This window comes from Carassius auratus, unplaced genomic scaffold, assembly GCF_003368295.1.
Source record: "Carassius auratus strain Wakin unplaced genomic scaffold, ASM336829v1 scaf_tig00216729, whole genome shotgun sequence".
In the NCBI taxonomy this organism is placed as follows: Eukaryota; Metazoa; Chordata; class Actinopteri; order Cypriniformes; family Cyprinidae; genus Carassius; species Carassius auratus.
Window position 1 is genome coordinate 376,875 of NW_020528711.1, and position 22,949 is coordinate 399,823.

Below are 22,949 nucleotides of genomic sequence, written 5' to 3' on the forward strand. Positions count from 1 at the left end.
CATGACATGCTTATGGTTTTCATTAAAGTGTTTCTTTATTAAATGTTCATTAATTCTTACTTCATCTGAAGATATGATTCCTTTTTAAAATTCATTTAATGTTGTATGTCCTCAATGCAGTTTCTTAGTAAGCTTCATGGTGGATGCCCGTGGAGGTGCCATGCGTGGATGCCGTCACAATGGTCTACGACTGATCATTCCACCACGGAAATGCAGTGCCCCTACTCGAGTCACCTGTAGACTGGTGAAAAGGCACCGACTGGCAACCATGCCCCTCATGGTAGAGGGTGACGGTCTAGCTAGCAGGCTGATTGAGGTTGGACCCTCTGGAGCCTATTTCCTTGGGTAAGCAATTATTGGCATGAGTTTGTTAGTGGATTAGAGTATTGGATAGTGAAATGCACACACAATTTATGTGTATGATTGTAGTGTCTCATTGGTATAGGATATAAATATATTATTTAAATAATCAGAATATGAGATGATGACTTTTAAAGGAAAATGCCACTGTTTTTCCATATTCCACTATGTTCTTCCCTCAACTTAGACGAGTTGATACGTACCTCTCCCGTCTCAGAGCATGGACTCAATTGTTGTAGCCCACAGTGCCACTATGCTGGAGTTTCAGGAGTGATGATATTACTGCAGAGAGGTCAAAGTGCCGCGAAGTGCTCTTCCACCATACATTATAGTCATCATTTTTATCTACTTAGGAAATCGACACTGTTTATTTTGTGTCACCATACTTGTTACATACATAGTTACCTGTGTGACTACTCATTTGACCATATTTAAATAGGGAAAACATGGAAGTGTTTGGTAGCTTCTAAATTCATCCCTGTTTAGATCCTAATGAATGAATGGTACTAAGCTAAATGCCAGCATAGCGGAGCCATGCTCTACAGTGATTGAGTGCACACACTGAGACAGGAGAGGTACAGTACGTATCAACTCATCTAAGTTGAGGGAAGAACGTAGCGGAATATAGAGAGAAGGTGGTGTTTTCCTTTAATCAATGCTCAAAGTAGTCCGTAGTACATCTAGACTGTTGGTGCTGGGGTGCTTTGATTGATCTGTGTTGCCTACTTGAAAGATCCAGTCAGCTACCTATGAGAGTTTCTGACTGAACTAATTATAACAAACTGTAAATAATAATTATTAGTAGTATACAGTATGTAATAAGACTAATAATATGCAAAGGTCGAATTTTTCTGCTTTTAACACTGCTTTAATAGATTATTGTACAGTGCTGTCATGGACTTCTTTGCTGCTTTTATTAATCGCCACCTATCAAAATGACTGATGTTGCTCCTGCTTTTCTGTATTAAGGTTTATGTAACACTTTAATTTTTGTTCATTGTTTATTTATTTTGCTAAATGGCTTGCCGTTAAATTCATTGTACTAGCGAAAATGAATCCTTTTTAAATTTGCTCCATGATTGATTTTATATGTTTTTCCCTTTGCTGACTAACAATTAATATATGAAAATCTGCATAAGGTATAGTGCAAGTACAGGACTGTGTCTAAAATTGGCCTTTATCCTTATACAGACCCCTAACAAGGGCAACATTATGCTGGCCACAAACTTGGAAGATTTTGATGCTGATTGTAAGCCTGATTTTCACCCTTGAATGATCAATTATTATTATTTTAATAATAATAATTCTATATTGTATGGTGTCATCGTTCCAACAGTCGTTCCAACAGTTTCAACAAGTGTGAGGAATGTAAGAATGTACAACCTGACTCAATATGCACCGGGGAACACAACCTGTTGCACAACCTGAAACCACAACGTTTCAGTCATCCAAGCAACAAATCCTGTTCTCTGAAAGGAATACTAAACCGTACAATTTACCCTCATGCCATCCAGGATATGATTCACTGAAAATTTAAATAAAAAAAGGAAGTGGATGGAAACCTCAAAGCTGACGCCTCAAAAAACACACAAAGCGAAAACTATGGTAATCCATTTGGGGTCTGTGCAAAGTTCAAAAAGTTAACTGTGCCCAATATCTCTTTTAGGGACCAAGTGGTGAACCTTCAAGCACTGCTTTGAGGTAGACCCAAACTTGTAGTTGTTGTGTCCAATTAGCACCTTGCGTATTTACTTGGATTGCACATGTAATTTTAGAGAATCTAAATTTGTTTAGCTGTTTTAGGGGACAGCAGATGGGGAAGTTCTCCAAATAGACATTGCAAGTACACTCCACGAGGAGGATTGCATTCTCCTGGGTTTTAACCAGTGGTACTTCCCTAACAGACATCTGTAGAGCTGTGGGCTGGGTGACATCTAATACCTTTTCAAGGTTTTACACTCTCTGGGTTGAGCCAGATTCATCCAATTTTTTGTCAACTAGGAGCAGGTAAGCTGTGGGCAACTGGCATGGTGCACCTCTTGCACACAGCACCTTTGCCCTTCCTGGGAAAACAATGTGCACTTTTGCTGGACATGTGTTACCCTCCAGTATCCTGTGGCAGTCAAATTTGGCAAAAGCTTATGAGGCCTAGTACTCATTATGCATGCCTTTCAGTCAGCCCCTGTAGGTGCTACATATGTAGTCATTCCCTATTTGCAATCCCATACAAAGTATTGTCCATGGTATTAATTCTCTGTTGGTAAGGCCATGTCTTCCCATAGTAAGAGCTTTGACTCTGATGCCGGTCACTGCAAAGTAGTTCATGTCAGGGACAATCCACGTGTGGTACTTTCCCAGGGGATACGTCCATGTGATGTATTCTCCACATATTAATTTCCCTTTGGGCAGGATGTTGTCTCTTTAGCTTTCTTTCTCCCATTTGGGAGGAAGAGCAGTTCCCCTAAATGCTCTGGTCTGCAGACAACTGCGGGGGAAAAAAGAAGAACAGTACAGATCCAAAGTCCAGCCGAAGTGACCTATTCCCATTGTAAGTATTCTTCTTTCAGGCCTGGCAAGATACAAAGGGCTACACAGCTTGCGTGGGGCATTGGGAAGGTTATGATGCAGCCAAGTGCACTTGTTACCCAACACACAGTAGCTTACCAAAACCTGCCCTGAACCTTGTGGTTGTGGTGCTTTCCATAGGGACTCTGAATGTCAGTAGTTTGACACAACAACAGTTTCTTGGTTACTATTTTAACCTCTATTCCCAGATGAAGGGAATGAGATGTGTTCCTCCTGCCATAACACAACATAACAACAAGCAGGAAATGGAGCTCATAATAATAAACAAGGCCATTTTAATTTTGGGGTAGAATATCATGTATAATTGCATGGAACAAGAGTAAGAAAACTATCATTCAAAATGCACAATAGAACTGTTGTTTGCCCAAAACATGTAAGATGGTGAAACTGACAAAGCAGAATATCATGGACAATGAGGAGAATCCTTTCTGTTGGGGGACAAAACCATTCTTCAATTTAGCCATTCTGAAAAGGATAATGTACAGTCTGACTGGATTTAAGGGATGTCCACCATGCATCATAGGGGCAGAGGTAATTTTTGTAATTAGAGGAACCATTATTATTATCAAGTTGGCAATGTCACTGTCCATTTAGGTTTCAGAAGCGTTCTCTAAAGTGCCCCCTTTTGTTCGCAAGAGATTATGCATGCCATTTGGGACAGGGTTATAGAAATCAGGGTTATAGAAGTCAAATGCATTATAGTGAAAATCTAGTAGTAAAAAAAAAAATCAAAAAAATATTTTTTTACTAAATGAGCACAAGGAGGAAAACATCATTTTAATATGCAAAAACATAATCTAGTAGTAAACCTAATCAAGAAGTATAACAGTACAGTACATATGTTTGAGTACAAACAAAATGGCAACTGGAGACTACATATTTGAATGATGATACAAAACAAATAGTAGTAATGAATGAATATTTAGACAGTTTTACAAACATTTTTATTGCTGATGTTTAAATTATGTTTCTTTTTTAATGCTTTCATGAGTCATGACACAAGACATTTGCATGGAACTGGCCTTTAACCCCAAACTAGGAAATTATTAAAATAGTAGCTGATGATAACATTTATATCACCAACAAAATTATATATAATAAGAATATAATAAGAAGAAAATACTAGCATTTGACAGTTAATGAGGCAGACAGTCAAAATAATCACATGTATTACATAATCCTTTAGACAGTTCTTTTCTAACAACCAAAAAAAAAAGTGCATACCAGAATTTTTTTTTTATTATTTATTTATTTTTAAGGTAATGTACTCTTACTAGCTACTGAATACAAACAGGAATTAAAAAAGCTTTCAACATTGTTACGGGAAAGGATGAAGCTAATTGGTTAGTTCTTGTCACATGGCCCGCGGTGCGCTTGCGGCTCTCTGAAAAGTTGAGATGTTTTTAACTCGATGTGGTGCGGACGCGCCTGGAAAAAACAAGCGCGTCGCGACCACGTCGCTTCCATTATAAGTGCGCATTCCGCGCGCCTACATTGGAAATAACGAAAATGAGCGCGCAAAAGACGCCATATGTGAACGGCCCCTAACCCAGTTTACTCTCATTCATTTAGTTCACGAACCAGATAAGCTATGTACCAGATCAATTCATTCAAACGACATGTGGATCAGTTCAGTCATTTCATTCACGAACGAGATGTACTAAATCATTCAACTCGTTCACGAACTACATGTGTACCAGTTCAGTCATTTCATTCACGAACGAGATGTATCAGCTCATTCAACTCATTCACGAACGACATGGGTACCAGTTCAGTCATTTCGTTCACAAACGATCTTTAGATCTAGTTCAGACTCATATGAAACTCGTTCATTGAAGGGCGTATTCGTTCACTACATTCAACAAATCACATACTCTGTCACATCTCATACTCGAAGGCTATTGGCTCGATGTTGAGTATTCTTTGACAGGATCAAATGGTTCAGTTACCCGGTTCACCGAGCTGCGCATGCGCTGCTTATAGCGCCGCGCTGCTGTGGAGGGAGGAACTTCACTGAATGAGAAATATGAGTCAGTGGATTACGTGAACAAGAACGATTCGTTCACCTAAAAGATTCGTTCAAAAAGAACGATTCGTTCACGAACGACACATCACCACTACACAGAGATTTGCAGCAAAGATGGCGAGTCAGGAGCAATCCGATGAAAAGTTGGCATTTTCAAGGTGAAGATATAAGCACTACTTCAAATTAATTGTGGTCAAAGGCAAGAACGTGCATGTAATGTGTGACACGCATCTACAAAGCTAATGGCCAAAAACACTTTTCGGTAACACTTTAGAATAAGGTTCCATTAGTTAATGTTAGTTAATGTATTAATTAACATGAACAAACAATGAATAATACATTTATTACTGTATTTATTCATCTTGGTTCATGTTAGTTAATGAAAATACAGTTATTCATTGTTAGTTCATGGTAATTCACAGTGCATTAACTCATGTTAACAAGCACAACTTTTGATTTAAATAATGCATTAGTAAATGTTGAAATTAACATGAACTAAGACTTATAAATGCTGTAGAAGGATTGTTCTTGCTTAGTTCATGTTAACGAACATAGTTAACTAACATTAACTAATGGAACCTTATTCTAAAGTGTTACCCACTTTTCTTACAAAGATAATACTTGAAGTGCAGGATAAAACTCTTGCTGTCTGTTGACTTGCAATAAATATAGAAAGTTATGTACCTGTCTGTTCTACTCATTTCAACTGAATTGTGAAAACTGCAAAAAAAAAAAAAAAAAAAAGTACAAATTCTCTGACATGTAGCAATTTATTTTTTTATTTTTTTTTTTTACAGTAACGCAAATAGTTACTTTCCCTGGTAACGAGTTACTTTTATTATAGAGTAATTCAGTTACTAACTCAGTTACTTTTTGGAACAAGTAGTGAGTAACTATAACTAATTACTTTTTTAAAGTAACGTTCCCAACACCGCTCTTTTCTCACTGCTGCTATTGGATGTCAGTAACCTTCACCTCCCTACAACCCCGCCCCCTCTGAATGAGGGTGAGAGTTTGGTTAGCCGCATTCTGCAACTGGGCCCACCAGGGACAAAATTTCTGGGGTAGGAGTGACACTTAAAACACCCAAATGGATGCCAGTCCCACTCCCTACTTTCTCCTTTCACTTTATCTTACTTTTTAATTGTGTTTGGTTTTATGGTACCATAGGTGCACCCTAGTCTTTTTGTTGTTGTTGTTGTTGTTGTTTTTTTCGTAATTACTCATGATCGTTTCCAAACTTGTTGAAACTGATCAGCAAATTATGCATATGTTTGTGTACTTCCCCATCAACATTTCACAAGTTTGGGAAATTCATGACCAAAAAACATTCCCTAGTCATACAATTTGAAGTGTTTTGTCATACTATTTGTAGTGAAGTGTGTTATTCTGAATGTTTTTACCCAGCTTTTTTTGCTCATCTTCTTTTCTCTCTCTTTCTCTCTCTCTCTTTTTTGTCCATTTGCTGAGCTTCTTATTTTTGCAGCATGAATTTAAGTTGTGTGCATTTCTAGGTATAAACATGATATGAATATTGTTGTATATGGCATGTTGTAATTTGTTTGTGAATGTTTTTACAATGATTTAGGAAATCTGTCGTTCCCATTTCTGTATATTATTATGCCAATTGTATTATATTAAAACAGCAAGCCACTGATGGCCATTTGTTACAGTGATTTCAGACTAAAATTTATTAGCCTAACTGTTGATGATTTTTACATATTTAGACTTTGTACATAAGTTTTCAAAACACATACATTTACACATGTATTCTTGAAATTCCTGCTGGGCTTTAGGCCGGTGATTGTGGAGATCCCTCACTTTGCGGCTCTAAGAGGAAAAGAGAGGGAGCTGGTGATCTTACGCAGTGAAACAGGAGAGAGTTGGAAAGAGCATCATTGTGAATTCACAGGAGAAGAGCTCAACCAGATCCTCAACGGCATGAATGAGGGTGAGAAAAAAAAAAACATAATCAATATACGGTACAGTATTAGCATAACATGAGTATGACCAATTTAAATGGTAACCTTCCTCCTTTCAAACATAGTCATGCAGGTCTAAACAATTAGAATGTTTTTCTTTGTGTACTGTAGACTGTCCATTTTCACTGATTTGAATGGTCCCTTCCTCATTGATTGCCCTATTAATATTCATTTTATTTAGGACTGGACCCACCAGAAGAGTTGGAGAGAAAGCGAATCTGTCGCATTATCACTCGAGACTTTCCACAGTATTTTGCTGTGGTGTCAAGAGTTAAGCAGGACAGTAATCTCATTGGTCCAGAAGGTGGAATTCTGAGTAGCACAGTGGTCCCTCAAGTACAGACTGTCTTCCCAGAGGGGGCTCTCACTAAGCGCATCCGTGTAGGCCTGCAGGTAGCATGGAGATTAAATAAAACATATTTCAATGTAAAACCATAGTCCACACAGCTATATTTTAGTTTACTTATTGGCTTTATTTTATTTATAAGTTACTGCTGTTCATTTTTCTATAACATTAAAATAATGTTCATGTTATTAAAATGTTATAACAATGTTATCACAATATCTTTTTTTTTAGTTCTACTAGTTTTCAGAGTTTGAGCATAGATTTACTAATCAGTAATTAAATTCATAGTAGAAATAGTACAATGTACTTTCAGTGTTCCACTCTCTTTTTTTTTATTAAAAGTTTAATACAAAAGTTACAAGTTGTCCAATTTACATATATTTTTTTTAAATAAAATTTTAGTGCTTTATTATGTAATTCAGCTGATGAGCTATCACAGACATTATGTTGGTAACAGTTGCAATATTTAAACACATTTTGAAAAGATGACAGTGAGATACAGTGTATCACTTTAAATTATTAATTTGCTCTAAACCGATCATTGTGATAGTTGTATTCATTATTGCCTTTGCTTTTTGGCCAGGCTCAACCAATGAGTGTTGATGTAGTGAGGAAGAATTTGGGTAATAAAGCCACATTCAGCCCTATAGTCACTCTGGAACCGCGGAGGAGGAAATTCCATAAACCCATAACCATGACCATCCCTGTCCCGAAGAGCTCCACTGACCCAATTCTTGGCGGCTTTGAAGGTGGAGATACTCCTACATTACGTTTGCTATGCAGCATCACAGGTGAGAAAGTACACAGAAATATACAGAAACAAAAATAAATGCTCTTCATTCTATAGGTTGCAAAATATGCATACAATTTTATATCAAAAAATGCATGATATAAAAATAAATATAAGAAGACAAACCAGAGATCAACAAAACAAAGATCAACAAACCATTGAAATTCTTCTGAAAATACCAGAAATATTGCTGTTAAATTTAAAAACGTTTTGAATTTTGAAACCAAAGATGATCTTTGCATGTGTAGGTGGGACCACTCCTGCTCAATGGGAGGATATCACTGGGAATACACCATTAACATTCACCAATGACTGTGTGTCTTTCACCACAAACGTGTCTGCCAGGTATTTATTTTTTCTACAAGCATTGCCTGGTAGAGCATTACTGAATATATGTTAAATTCATGTATAATATTTTGTCTTTTGGATTGGAAAAGACGCAACATTATTCTTTGATTTTGAATGACAAATTTTCCTGTTCTAACTGGCAATCCTCATTGAAGCCTACATAAAATAAAATAAAAAATCATTAATTAATTAAAATAATCACCAATATATCTCATATTTTCTTCATCAGATTCTGGCTTATAGACTGCAGGCCGGTGCAGGAGTCGGTGAACTTTGCCACTCAGGTGTATCGTGAGATCATCTGTGTACCTTACATGGCCAAATTTGTCATCTTTGCCAAAACACATGACCCTATTGAGGCACGATTGCGCTGTTTCTGTTTGACTGATGATAAAATACACAAAACTTTGGAGCAGGAAGAAAACTTCACAGAAGTGGCACGTAGCCGAGATGTGGAGGTGAGTCATAAGTATTGCTACGCTGGATTCTTGTTAATTTGTTTCAGTGCAACCCATATTTCTCAGTATTGTCTAAAACAGTGGTTCCCATCAAATTGTCTTTGAATGGTAATTGGTTTGGAGTTTATTTCAGTGAAACACACCTTTTTAACACGTTATTATTAGGGATGGCACAGTTCGCTGAAAAAAAATGAACCATTCGGTTCACCACACGGCTCGGCATGCGCTAGGATCACGGTTCAACTTAAATCTGACAAAGCATCTGTAATATGGTTTGCTATAAATAGCAAGTAAAACAAACTGGCTTCAGTTACTATATGTTTCTGTTGATGGATGCACATTCTGGTTTCCCAGACATTACAACAACAGCGATGAGAGAGAAAAAAATACCTTGAATGTTGAATTATGAGCAGTCATTTATTCTGTCATCATCCAGGTGCTGATAGCACGATCACAAATGAGACCTGAACAACACACATTGATATCTGTCTTTAAACTAAACTCATTTAAACATTAAAGAGACAGAAGATGTGAGCTTGTGTGCGCAGTGAGAAGATTTGTAGGTGCGCTTATCCGAAGTGCACAAACCTGCACCTCAGAACCCAGACAGCAAGTAGTGTCGGTTTAGATCTGGCCCGAATGGATTTCAAACGGGCCAGATATGGGCCGGATCTAGGCCAACACTATATTGCTGTCTGGGAACACGCGCAAATATTAAGCTCTCTCTGAAGTATTGTGTTTAAATGGACAAATTCAGACTAAAATTATGTCAAAATGCCCATCTTGGTAAGTATCCTACAGCAAACATAGCCGGCTGAACGTAGGCCTACTGTACCAGTGCATTCTCTTAAAGTGACAGTCTTTATAATAATCGTACAGCAACAACAAAGAAATCACTTACTGCTAGGGTGACCACCTCCAGTCAGACAAAATGTGGGACAAGTAGCATGGTAAAGTGGGACAATGTGGGACAGACGTAATAACTTTAAACTTAAGATATATTGTCTATCTAATTTACCAAGAAACATTTTTTGAACCCAATTACTACAAGATTAAGATACTACATGACCAAAAATATTACCCAAAGTTTCTACAGCTTAAGGCAGTGGTTTTCAACATGTGGTCTGCGGCCCGCGGTCCGTGGTGGTATTGCAGGTGGGCCGCCAATTATTTTCTGTTCATTTCCAGTCCATTCTAGGGCTGTGCGATTAAAAGAAATGTCCTAAAATCACGATTTGAGCATGCGCGATTTCTAAATCGCTTTATAGCACAATTTTCCGCGGCCCTGACCTCCCGTATCCGATCCCATCAGAATGCATTGCGCCTAGCGCGAGAACAGAGACTGGGCATATGCCTAACTCCAGGTTCACACACTGTCTGTGATGCGCCTTTTTTCTGAGCCAATGTTGACGGATCAGAGCGTTCTCACTGCGGTAAAAGGCTAGAAATAAAAATGTGCGAAAATAATTAATGTCTAACACATGAGCATAGAGTGAATTTGTTAGTGAACAGGATGCAGTTTAAGTGAGAGGAGACACTTTTTAAGTGTGCACACTCTCTCCTCGCAAAGCAGCGTGTATCTGAGCAAGCACGACTGGTTTTGTGACAGAGCAAAGGAAATCTGCTGCGAACAGAGAGATTCGCACTCGTGCATTATTTTAATGTGCTTTCACGTTATTCTTATGCGCTCTCACTGCTGACCGCATACACATACTGTATACACACTGCAAACACAAGTCTCTACATTTTTTTACATCTTCACTATAGTGATAATTTTGACTTATGTCTGTTCTAGAGATTTTTGTTAAAGCTCTGATTGGTTTTCTTTTGGAAATATGTTTCAAATTAATCCTGAATGCATTTATGACTGTAAAAGCATATCGGTGTGTGTCACAATTGCAAAATTGATAAAAAAAAATCGCGATAGTTTTTTTTTTTTTTTTTTTGTCCATATCGCACAGCCCTAGTTTATTCAATAAATACAGTTTAAAATCTAGCTTCTGAGTACTAAGTTATTAACCCAACAATAGCGGGGTCAGTTAATTTTTTTGAGGTGGGCCGCGCAAACATATGTGTTTGGTTGTGTGGGCCACGAGTTGAAAAAGGTTGGGAACCACTGGCTTAAGGCATAGGCCTAGGCCTACAAAAGACAAAACACTAATTTTGCATCATCTCGTCTTTATTGGGACTATCAAATTAGTCAACTGTCCAAAGGACCAGGCATTATGAATCAAAAAAAAAAAAAAAAAAAAATCAAACTCTGAATCAAACTCACCTTAAAATACAAGACACAAAAAAATATTAGGCCTAGCCTATTTAAGTTCAACAAAATATAAGGCCTAGCCTATACAGTGCAAAGTATTTAAGGCTTGCCTAAAGAAAGTTTAACTATTTCAGTGCAAATAAGGTACACCAAAATCTTTTTTGATAAGAATGGCTATATGGGATAAAAAAGAAAACATTCTCCCATCAAGCAGACACATATTTTGCCTATGTGTCAACACAATCCAAATGGTAGCAGGCCAACAGCATTCCCCAGCACCATGGATAGCACTTTTCTGAAACACATGGGTAGCAGCAAACCAACCAAATAAAAACCAACATAGTGTAGCACAAATATATTCTACATTTTACACAACGAATGTTCAATTTACCTTATTTGTTCTTCTTCTTAAATGTATACGTTTTGTCTGTCCGTACTGCATCCAGGAGAGTTTTCTCTTTAAATGCATAGCTGTAGAACTCTGAATATATATAAATGTTTTTTTGTTTTTTGTTTTTTTGTTTTTTTTTGATGATCTCATCCCCTGATGTAACAAAAATACTATATTGAAGGGGTTTTATATACAGCAGTCAAAAGATGACCTTATAAAATAATTATAAATCCTTTTATTAGTTTATTGATTTGCAGAGCTAGAAAGAGCTACTGTACATAAATAAAATGTGCAAAAGGATTTTGAAAAAATACCATTAGAAAGAGCTGCTGAACATAAATAAAATGTGCAAAAGGATTTAGAAAAAAATCCCCTTAGAAAGAACTACTGCATTACTTCATTCGCTCAAGTCTGACCTGCAGCGATATAATTCTGGCTTGGTGGGGTGTCAGCCAGCGAGTCATCTGATTCTGACCGTGTTCTTTTAGTACTCAGAGTCTGAAACCAGGAGAGCATATTAAGTGTTGTTCACTGTTTGGTTTTTTTTGTATTTGTATTTTTACCGAGCCGAGTGAGCGCATTTCACACACCCTCTCCGGCCACGTTGAGTTGTTGACACTGACAGCGGCAAAAGCGACACATGCGCTTTTCACTTGTAAAACTCAAGGGTTTATGGGAAATTTAGTCTCTGCTCTCGGTGGGACGAATTAGGAAGCGTAAATTGTACAATCTCCAATTTGATATTGTTGACAATTTTGAGGAGGCGTTCGTGTACCAGTCAAGAGTTTAATTGACGGACGACTCGGGACAAAAGGTAAAATTGCTGTACAGTACAACATAAAGTGGGACAGGTGGTCACTCTACTCACTGCTCTTGATTAAAAAGCTTTTGTAACTTTAATAAAGAAAAATGTTTAATTTATACAGTCAAATATGCAATGCTGTTTTACATATGATTTCTTTATTCAATTTATGTACATAAAAACTAATGCTAGACCTGCTATATGCTAAATCCCTGTTTATTTTTTGTTTCCTTACTGTTTTGTATTTATTTGTGCTGTTGCTTATAGTTGGATATAATTTTATATATATATATATATATATATATATATATATATATATATATATATATAAATAAATAAAGCACATAAATAATAGCACATACCGAACTATACAGAAACCGTGACTCTAAAACCATTAAACAAACCGAACCGTGAAAAAGTTGAACCGTGCCACCACTAGTTATTATTGTAAATAAAATGTGACTGGTTTATGTGATACCACATCAAAGGGAGGAGAAAGTTATTATCAGAAAGAAAGTAATTAATCAGCTGGTTCCAATAATTTTGAGCATTCCCAAGAAACTACATATGAAAAGTTTTTGTATAAAGCCTTATTGAGTTTGCTGTGATTTTTACAAAATAGAAAAAGTTGTTGTTAATAAACAGACTACCATGAATACTTAGCCTACATTAATTGATACAAAAATTTGAATTATTGTTTGGAATTAGAATTCTACATAGTTTTTCACAGCAGCTGTGTTAGATAAAAATTAAAACTTTCATATATTTTAGATTCATTGCACACCAACTGAAATATTTCAGGTCTTTTATTGTTTTAATACTGATGATTTTGGCATACAGCTAACCCAAAATTCCTATCTCAGAAAATTAGCATATCATGAAAAGGTTCTCTAAACAAACTATTTACCTAATCATGTGAATCAACTAATTAACTCTAAACACCTGCAAAAGATTCCTGAGGCTTTTAAAAACTCCCAGCCTGGTTCATTACTCAAAACCGCAATCGTGGGTAAGAATGCCGACCTGACTGCTGTCCAGAAGGCCATCATTGACACCCTCAAGCAAGAGGGTAAGACAAAGAAAGAAATTTCTGAACGAATAGGCTGTTCCCAGAGTGCTGTATCAAGGCACCTCAGTGGGAAGTCTGTGGTAAGGAAAAAGTGTGGCAAAATACGCTGCACAACAAGAAGAGTTGACCGGACCCTGAGGAAGATTGTGGAGAAGGACCGATTCCAGACCTTGGGGGACCTGCGGAAGCAGTGGACTGATTCTGGAGTAGAAACATCCAGAGCCACAGGATGGGCTACAGGTGCCGCATTCCCCAGGTCAAGCCACTTTTGAACCAGAAACAGCGGCAGAAACGGCTGGGCTACAGAGAAGCAGCACTGGACTTTGGGACAAATTTTGCATGTCATTCGGAAATCAAGGTGCCAGAGTCTGGAGGAAGACTGGGGAGAAGGAAATGCCAAAATGCCTGAAGTCCAGTGTCAAGTACCCACAGTCAGTGATGGTCTGGGGTGCCATGTCAGCTGCTGGTGTTGGTCCACTGTGTTTTATCAAGGGCAGGGTCAATGCAGCTAGCTATCAGGAGATTTTGGAGCACTTCATGCTTCCATCTGCTGAAAAGCTTTATGGAGATGAAGATTTCGTTTTTCAGCACGACCTGGCACCTGCTCACAGTGCCAAAACCACTGGTAAATGGTTTACTGACCATGGTATTACTGTGCTCAATTGGCCTGCCAACTCTCCTGACCTGAACCCCATAGAGAATCTGTGGGATATTGTGAAGAGAACGTTGAGAGACGTGAGACCCAACACTCTGGATGAGCTTAAGGCCGCTATCGAAGCATCCTGGGCCTCCATAACACCTCAGCAGTGCCACAGGCTGATTGCCTCCATGCCACGCCGCATTAAAGCAGTCATTTCTGCAAAAGGATTCCCGACCAAGTATTGAGTGCATAACTGAACATAATTATTTGAAGGTTGACTTTTTTTGTATTAAAAACATTTTTCTTTTATTGTTCGGATGAAATATGCTAATTTTTTTGAGATAGGAATTTTGGGTTTTCATGAGCTGTATGCCAAAATCATCAGTATTAAAACAATAAAAGACCTGAAATATTTCAGTTGGTGTGCAATGAATCTAAAATATATGAAAGTTTAATTTTTATCATTACATTATGGAAAATAATGAACTTTATCACAATATACTATTTTTTTGAGAAGGACCTGTACAGGTGCTGGTCATATAATTAGAATATCATCAAAAAGTTGATTTATGTCTCTTAATTCCATTCAAAAGTGAAACTTCTATATTATATGTATTCATTACACACAGACTGTTATATTTCAAATGTTTATTTCTTTTTGATGTTTATAACTGACAACTTAGGAAAATCCCAAATTCAGTAACTCAGAAAATTTTAATATTGTGAAAAGGTTCAATATTGAAGACACCTGGTGGCACACTCTACTCAGTTAATTAACTCAAAACCTGCAAAAACACCTGCAAAGCCTTTAAATGGTCTAGTCTAGTTCTATAGGATACACAATCATGGGGAAGACTGCTGAATTGACAGTTGTCCAAAAGATGACCATTGACACCTTGCAGAAGGAGGGCAAGACACAAAATGTCATTGAAAAAGAAGTTGGCTGTTCACAGAGCTCTGTGTCCAAGCACATTAATAGAGAGGCGAAGGAAAGGAAAATATGTGGTAGAAAAAAGTGTACAAGCAATAAGGATAACCACACCCTGGAGAGGATTATGAAACAAAACCCATTCAAAAATGTGGGGGAGATTCACAAATAGTGGACTGCAGCTGGAGTCAGTGCTTCAAGAACCACTACACAAAGACGTGTGCAAGACATGGGTTTCAGCTGTCGGATTCCATGTGTAAAGCCTCTCTTGAACAACAGACAGCATCAGAAGCATCTCGCTTCAAAAAGCACTGGACTGCTGCTGAGTGGTCCAAAGTTATGTGCTCTGATGAAAGTAAATTTTGCATTTCCTTTTGATATCAGGATCCCAGAGTCTGGAGGAAGAAAAGAGAGGCACACAATCCACGTTGCTTGAGGTCCAGTGTAAAGTTTCCACAGTCAGTGATGGTTTGCGGTGCCATGTCATCAGTTGGTGTTGGTCCACTGTGTTTTCTGAGGTCCAAAGTCAAAACAGCCATATACCAGGAAGTTTTAGAGCACTTCATGCTTCCTGCTGCTGACCAACTTTATGGAGATGCAGATTTCATTTTCCAACAGGACTTGGCCCCAGCACACAGTTCCAAAGCTTCCAGTACCTGGTTTAAGGAACATGGTATACCTGTTCTTAATTGGCCACCAAACTCGCCTGACCTTAACCCCATAGAAAATTTATAGGGTATTGGGAAGAGGAAGATGAGATATGCCAGACCCAACAATACAGAAGAGCTGAAGGCCACTATCAGACACCTGAGCAGTGCCATAGACTGATCGACTCCATGCCACACCGCATTGCTGCAGTAATTCAGGCAAAAGGAGCCCCAACTAAGTATTGAGTGCTGTACATGCTCATACTTTTCATTTTTATACTTTTTAGTTAGCCAAGAATACTTTCTTTGTATTGGTCTTAAGTTATATTCTAATTTTCTGAGATACTGAATTTGGGATTTTCCTTAGTTGTCAGTTATAATCATCAAAATTAAAAGAAATAAACATTTGAAATATATCAGTCTATGTGTAATGAATTAATATAATATACAAGTTTCATTTTCTGAATGAAATTAATGAAATAAATCAACTTTTTGATGTTATTCTAATTATATGACAAGCACCTGTATGTATGATTGCGGTGTCTGTTGGAGTATGCTGCAAATTACTTTCCCCAAGGAGATAAAAAAACTGACTGCCTCAATCTCCTCAAAGGGTAATGTAAACACGTGCTCTCACTTGAGAAATTTTCATACAAAGAGCCCCTATATATCTAACTTCTTCTGTTATTCTAACTTCTTCATAGTCAGATAAATATTTCATTTTATTCCTCAGAATTAAATATAGTCAAACAACCAGACGAGTAAACACGGTCTTTTGTAGATAGATTCACAATCCAAAATGAAATGATGTAATATATGCATTGCCTCGGCAGTCTCCTCTGAGAAAGATTGCAGCTGCAGCGAGCTCTCACTCAGAGGAGGAAGAAACCGCAGCGATGGCTTCCAAGCTCTAGACCTAGGGAACACAGGTGGTGATAGGAAGAACCTTCTCCAGCCTGTCTGCTAGATCATGTGCGATCCCTGTGATCTTGGTTGCAGCGTGCCTCAGCAGCAGCAGGACCACGATCACAAGATCACACACACAGACACACTCCTCAGAGCGTGCCCGGTGAAAGCAGAGCAATTAACAACAGAAAAAGCACAATCAGCCCCCGAGAGCCGACTGCACGTGCTCCACTCCCCATTAATGGTGCTCATTATAATATCTGGCATAATATGTTTGTGCAACTGATGCTTGTGCAATTTATGCTTGTGAAATCTCCTTGAAGAAAGACAGGCAGAGCGTCTGAGTGCCCTCTGATGCATTCCCAAAGCGTCCTCCGACACAGCTCGAGTTCCTGAAGAGGACCTCATGCTAATACTAGAAAAATTGTTTTAACATGGTTTTATGGAACACTACAATTAGCCCAAGTCCATATTAAATGACTGCTTAACTCGCTAATCTTACTTGTCTGTGCAACATATCTCTCTTCTATGGTAAAGCTGATGGTAGTTACTTCAGAAACAGAAAGAATATGCTGTAACTTTTACATTTTTCTTAATTCCTGAATCTATGCGCCAATCTGTATGTTATGTGTGAGCATGTGTGCTCTGGCTGTGTGCAGCAATTTAGCAGCACATTAGTTTTGAGCAGAGATTAACAAATTGTTATTATTATCTGTCAAGCTAACTAATGATGTTTTATGCGCGACTTGGCATAATTTGTGCTTGTGTCGGAGGTGTAGCGGAAAGCTCAAAAGTGAAAGCTCAAAGTGAGTGAAAACCTCAACGCTCTGACTTAAAAAAAAAAAAACTCCTAGCTCCAGGCAAAATCACGCCACTCCACTCCTCACTCCTCACCACTCACATTCTCTGGTTGACAATGACGGAACTTGCGACCAGTGGTGGACGAAGTACACAAATCAAGTACTTGAGTAAAAGTACAGATACGTATAGTAAAATATTACTCCAGTAAAAGTAAAAGTACTCCTTTTTAAATTTTACTCAAGTGAAAGTACAAAAGTACTCATTTTTTTATGTACTTAAGTAAAAAAGTACTGAAAGATAGGTGTTTGCAATTTTATATAGGCTACTTAATTTAATTTTATATTAGAACATATTTTTTTATAATCCTACTGCTCAAAATACCTGGGATTTTTTTCCCAAATAACCACTATATGGAGTCAAGATATATTTTTATTGTTGATATGGACTACGTTGATGAGAGTGATGTTAACTGTGAAGCTTACACTGTGATGTACCTGAGAGAAAACAGAGATGACCATCTGATTTTCACCAGCAAGAAGAAAATATTTTAAAGTTTGTTGTTTTACAGAACATCACAGTTATATATGACATGATAATAAGGCCTGAAGTTAGGAAGAACATTTTAAGGAAAATGTAATTATATAATGATCTTTTCCTTCTCAAATCTTGTCTGTGGTGTAAAAACACCCCTGGCCAAACGGGGTGCATCTCTTCCCCTCTTTGATAATTACTGTAGTTAACATGTTCTGAACATCACATCCTTACTTTTGTCCCTAGATGTACAGTGGGGCTCGAAAGTTTGGGCACCCCTTCCAGAATCTGTGAAAATATGAGTAATTTTCAAAAAATAAGAGAGATCATACTCAATGCATGTTATATTTTATTTAGTACTGTCCTGAGTAAAATATTGTACATAAAAGATATTAACATTTAGTCCACAAGACAAAAAAATTGCTGAAATTATTAAAATAACCCCCTCAAAAGTTTGTGAACCCTTGGTTCTTAGTACTGTGTGTGGTCACCTGATGGTCCTCGACTGTCTTTCTGTTTTGTGATGGTTGTGCTTGAGTCCCTTGTTTGTTCTGAACAGTTAAACTGAGCAGCGTTCTTCAGAAAAATCTTTAAGGTCCTGCAGATTCTTCAGTTTTCCAGCATCTTTGCATATTTGAACCCTTTCAAGTAGTGACTTTATGATTTTGAGATACATCTTATCATACTGAAGACATTTGAGGGACTCAAACACAACTATTAAAAAAGATTCAAACATTCACTGATGCTCCAGAAGGAAACAAGATGCATTAATATTTGGGGGGTGAAAACTATTTTGACCTAAATATGATTTTCAGTTACAATAATTAATCCTAAATTTCGACATTAATATCTTACTTTAGCAACATCAGACGCACGCGCGCTCACAAGATCTGCCGGTTCTTACTTCTGTAGACTCGCACTAAATGGTTCATTTGAATCAGTGAGTGGTCGATTCCAGAACAGCTGCAATCGGATCATTCTAATTCGTAAACGAATCGTTTGGTGCGATTTGCGATCCGATTTAAAGGTTTATTTTGAAAAGACTCAGTTCGTTCATGATGAATCAGACACCGCTTCTGCGTGTCGGAGCACGTGATATATTATAGGGAGTAACGATATGTTTTATGAAATCTAGTGAAGTTAAAAGTATGATTTTATGCTTTGGAATGTAGTGAAGTAAAAGTAAAAGTTACTAAAAATAAAACTACTCCAGTAAAGTACAGATACTTGAAAAATGTACTTAAGTACAGTAATGAAGTAAAGCTACTCCGTTACTGTCCACCACTACTTGCGACCATAGTTGGCTAACGTTGCTCTTGGTAAACGCATCCCTGGTTGACCAAACTCCAGAGGGGGTCTGACCAGTTTAGTTAAGTGTGTAAATATGTAACTTTGTTCTCCTACCCTCACATTATTCGACGTTATCTTCTCAGTCACATGGGCCTAATTGTCCCGCTCTTGAAGTGTATAATTTAGTAATGTTTTCCATAATAAGAATGTGATAAGTTTTTACCCAAAATTGATTAACATTAACATTTAGGAAATTATGTAACAATCACACACACACGTTTAAATGGGTTTTTAACATAGAGACTGTTATTATGTTGCATTCTAGGTATTAGAAGGAAAACCAATCTATGTAGTCTGTTTTGGAAACCTGGTTCCTCTAACGAAAAGTGGCCAGCATCATATCTTCAGCTTCTATGCCTTTAAAGAGAATGGACTGGCTCTTCTTATCAAAGTAAGTCAACTAGGAGGCATTTACATATCTGAAGAATTAGAATTGGATCCAAACAATTGTTTAACTGCACACTTGGTGAATCACTTGTAGATACGAGACAACTCTCAAGAGCCTTGTGGACGTTTGTCCTTCACAAAAGAGCCAAGATCTTACAGGACTTTGACTCATAATGCAATATGCAATATAAACATCACCCTGCCAGCTTACTCAAAGGTAAGTTCAGGACATATGCTGTTAATGCAAAATGCATTGTCCAGTGAAATTTCATCATCATCATTTTTTATTTATTTTTTGTCAGCTTTTATGGCAGGTTTGCATGCATTATGATCATTTTGTTGCAGTTATATGAGTGTTTCAGACCATAATATCTACATAGTTTTATATAAACTTTAATGTGTGAGTAACTTTATTAGACATAGTTGAAGCACCACAAAATGTAAATGGTCTATTACACAATTCATTACTGTGGTTATTTAGAAGGCCTCGTCATTGGAGCCACCTTTTCCATTTATTTCTTAATTTTATTACCTTATTTATTATTATTATTATTATTATTGTTGTTGTTGTTGTTGTTGTTGTATTGTAGTTAATAACTGATAAATGCTTTAATGCATTTCTTTTGCATCTAACCCCTGTCATACCACACCTCACTGCCTGGCTTCAGACATGTTCTGTTGCTGTGATAACTGCTTTGCCTGCTCACTCTGTCCCCTTCTGTCTTTCTTTCTATCTTCTCTCTTCCTCTTTTGCTGCTTTTTTCTCCTCAAAGGATTCAGATTCAGATCAAGAACCTGATGAGGAGGTAACTGCAATTTTGCACTTAAATTAACAAAATGTTATTTGATTTCTTCCATTATCTCATTTCAAAACTCCAGACTCCACTAACACTTTTTAGTAGTCATTCATGCATAAAATACAGATCATTTCATAGGGTTTACACACATTTTCTCATAACTGTATATTGTTTGCTGTACCAGCTGTAATAGAGGTAATGTCAGCATCCAGACAACTAGTGGGGTCAAATAACATGAAAACAGAAAGTAAATGGGTAGTTTTTATCTACAAATATGTATATGTCTGTTACTGCATAGCATGTATACAACTGAATCTTCTTCATCTATTTTTTTATTTACAGAAAAGCCGAATACTTGAGAAATGTAAGATGTCTAATCTTATCAAAATATGTTGTCTTGCACCAGACACCTTTCCACTTAACTTACTAACTGAGAATGTATCTGTAAAATAACTCACAAAGCATGATATTAACATTCTGTAAAATAATTACAGAACTCTGCGTGAGTTAACTATTGGCTGTTGTACAAAATATTTCTCAATTAATTAATGTAATCTTTTGGTAATGATTCTCACGTCGTTTACATTCCTTTGTATATCACAACATAAATTATTATCAAATTAGTGTCTATATAAATCCTATAAAATGGGTTCCCTTTAAAAATGAAAATGGCATTTTAAACAGCACAAGACTTCAAATGTACACTATGTAACTTTTTTTGTTAAAAATTTAAACTTAATATGAGTGAATGTTTTTGTCTTTGTCTGAATGACTTCGGTATGCCTATAATATGTGTTTATATTGGAGACTATTTTAAATCGAGCAGAATGCCAACCACTGTAGAGTAGCCCAGTACTCAAAGTAGTTCTGGATACAATGTTCTTTCACAAGACGAATTATTTTACTTTTTATTAACCGCTAGAGTACTGAAAGTTGCATAGTGCACTTTTAAACATTCTATCAAACATCTTTGTTTAGGTGTTAATTAATTGCATTGTGTTTTTATATATATATATATATATATAAGGACTATAAGTCATACTTTTTTTCATAGTTTGGCTGGTCCTGCGACATATAGTCAGGTGCGACTTATTTATCCAAATTAATTTGACATGAACCAAGAGAAATGAACCAAGAGAAAATATTATTGTCTACAGCCACGAGAGGGCGCTCTATGCTGCTCAGTGCTCCTGTAGTCTACCCTTGGAAACATAGAGCGCCCTCTCGTGGCTGTAGACGGTAATGTTTTCTCTTGGTTCTTGGTTCTAAATAAATGTGACTTATAGTCCAGTGCGATTTACATATGTTTTTTTCCTCGTCATGACATATTTTTGGAATGATGCGACTTATAGTCCGAATAATACAGTATTATTCATTTAATAATGTATTAATTGATTAGCACATTAATTGTTGAACTAGATTTGTGTGGAATCTTTTTCTATTTTTGGTGAACCAATGTTTTAAATACTGGTTCTGCGGACTTATTGATCTACACGTTTTGTACGTCTCCCTTATTTTATAAAGTTCAGTTCTCTCATAACAAGCTCATGATCTGAATCTAGTGTGTTGAATAAGTAAAAAATGTGCAGAGCTGTGGTTCCCCAGAACCAGAATTTAAAACCATTTCTTTAGGTGTTTCAGTGAGTCTGTTTTAGGAGATTTAAATGAGTATTGCTTTTTTTCCATATTATTTTATTCTGATCAATTCATGAACCATTATAGAGGGAGAAATTTTTGAGTAATCAATTTGTGCACAATATGAATTTCATTCATCCTGTGGTGATGTTTATGCTTTCAACAGTTTTAGAGAGCTTTTCCCTTCATTACTCAATAACAACCTGCAAAGCAAATTATGATTTTTATCCAAATCTGTATGAGTCACCCTCCTTAGTAGCTTTTTCAGTGCATATATATATATATATATATATAAGCCAGCCTAGCAAGAGTATTCCCTCAATGTACTGTAGGAATGTACATAACAGATAAATAGTGTGGCGGGGTGAGGAACTACACGACAACCGATGGACAAAGAAAGTCCCCGAAGGGTGGATTTATTAAGTAAAATAGTGCTCTTGGTGAAGGCGGTGCTCTCCTGTGGCGCTTCAAGTCCCTCGTGCTCGCTGTGTCCTGAGTGGTGGATCCCGTGCTGTGCTCTCCTTAGTGGGGCTGACGGTCACACGCTGCTCTCTGTAACAGAGGAGGAAAGGGTTAGCGTCCTTGTTGGGAGACATTCCTCACCACTCTGTCTTCCTCCTCTGCTTAAGAAGGCTCCGCTTGATGAGCTGCAGGTGCGGCCGCTCAGCCCGTGATGAGCTCGTGCCGGTGATTCCCGTGTGTTGCCAGGGCGACGCTGACGAGCGCTCGGGACGCATGTCACACTCCCCCCCCCTAAGCGTCGACCTGCGCCTGCGGTACAATGGAGCCTGACAGACCTGCGAAAGCTGCCCCTATCCTGGAGAGACCGTCCGCGTTGGCGTTGGCCGTCCCCGCCCGATGTTGTATGGTGAAGTGGAAGTCCTGGAGCGCAAGGAACCAGCGGGT

At 37.5% G+C, this 22,949-nt stretch overlaps 1 protein-coding gene across 1 annotated transcript in view; it reads left to right on the forward strand.

The window, feature by feature from the left end:
* LOC113098911 (ankyrin-2-like) overlaps window positions 1-22,949 on the forward strand; it is a 56,552-nt gene that overhangs the window by 8,037 nt on the left and 25,566 nt on the right. Inside the window, exons 7-16 of the mRNA XM_026263968.1 lie at window positions 121-345; window positions 6,769-6,923; window positions 7,136-7,347; window positions 7,884-8,091; window positions 8,339-8,435; window positions 8,668-8,896; window positions 19,490-19,615; window positions 19,706-19,828; window positions 20,385-20,417; window positions 20,751-20,855. Coding sequence (XP_026119753.1) covers window positions 121-345; window positions 6,769-6,923; window positions 7,136-7,347; window positions 7,884-8,091; window positions 8,339-8,435; window positions 8,668-8,896; window positions 19,490-19,615; window positions 19,706-19,828; window positions 20,385-20,417; window positions 20,751-20,855 — 1,513 coding nt within the window. The remainder of the gene's footprint in view (window positions 1-120; window positions 346-6,768; window positions 6,924-7,135; window positions 7,348-7,883; window positions 8,092-8,338; window positions 8,436-8,667; window positions 8,897-19,489; window positions 19,616-19,705; window positions 19,829-20,384; window positions 20,418-20,750; window positions 20,856-22,949) is intronic.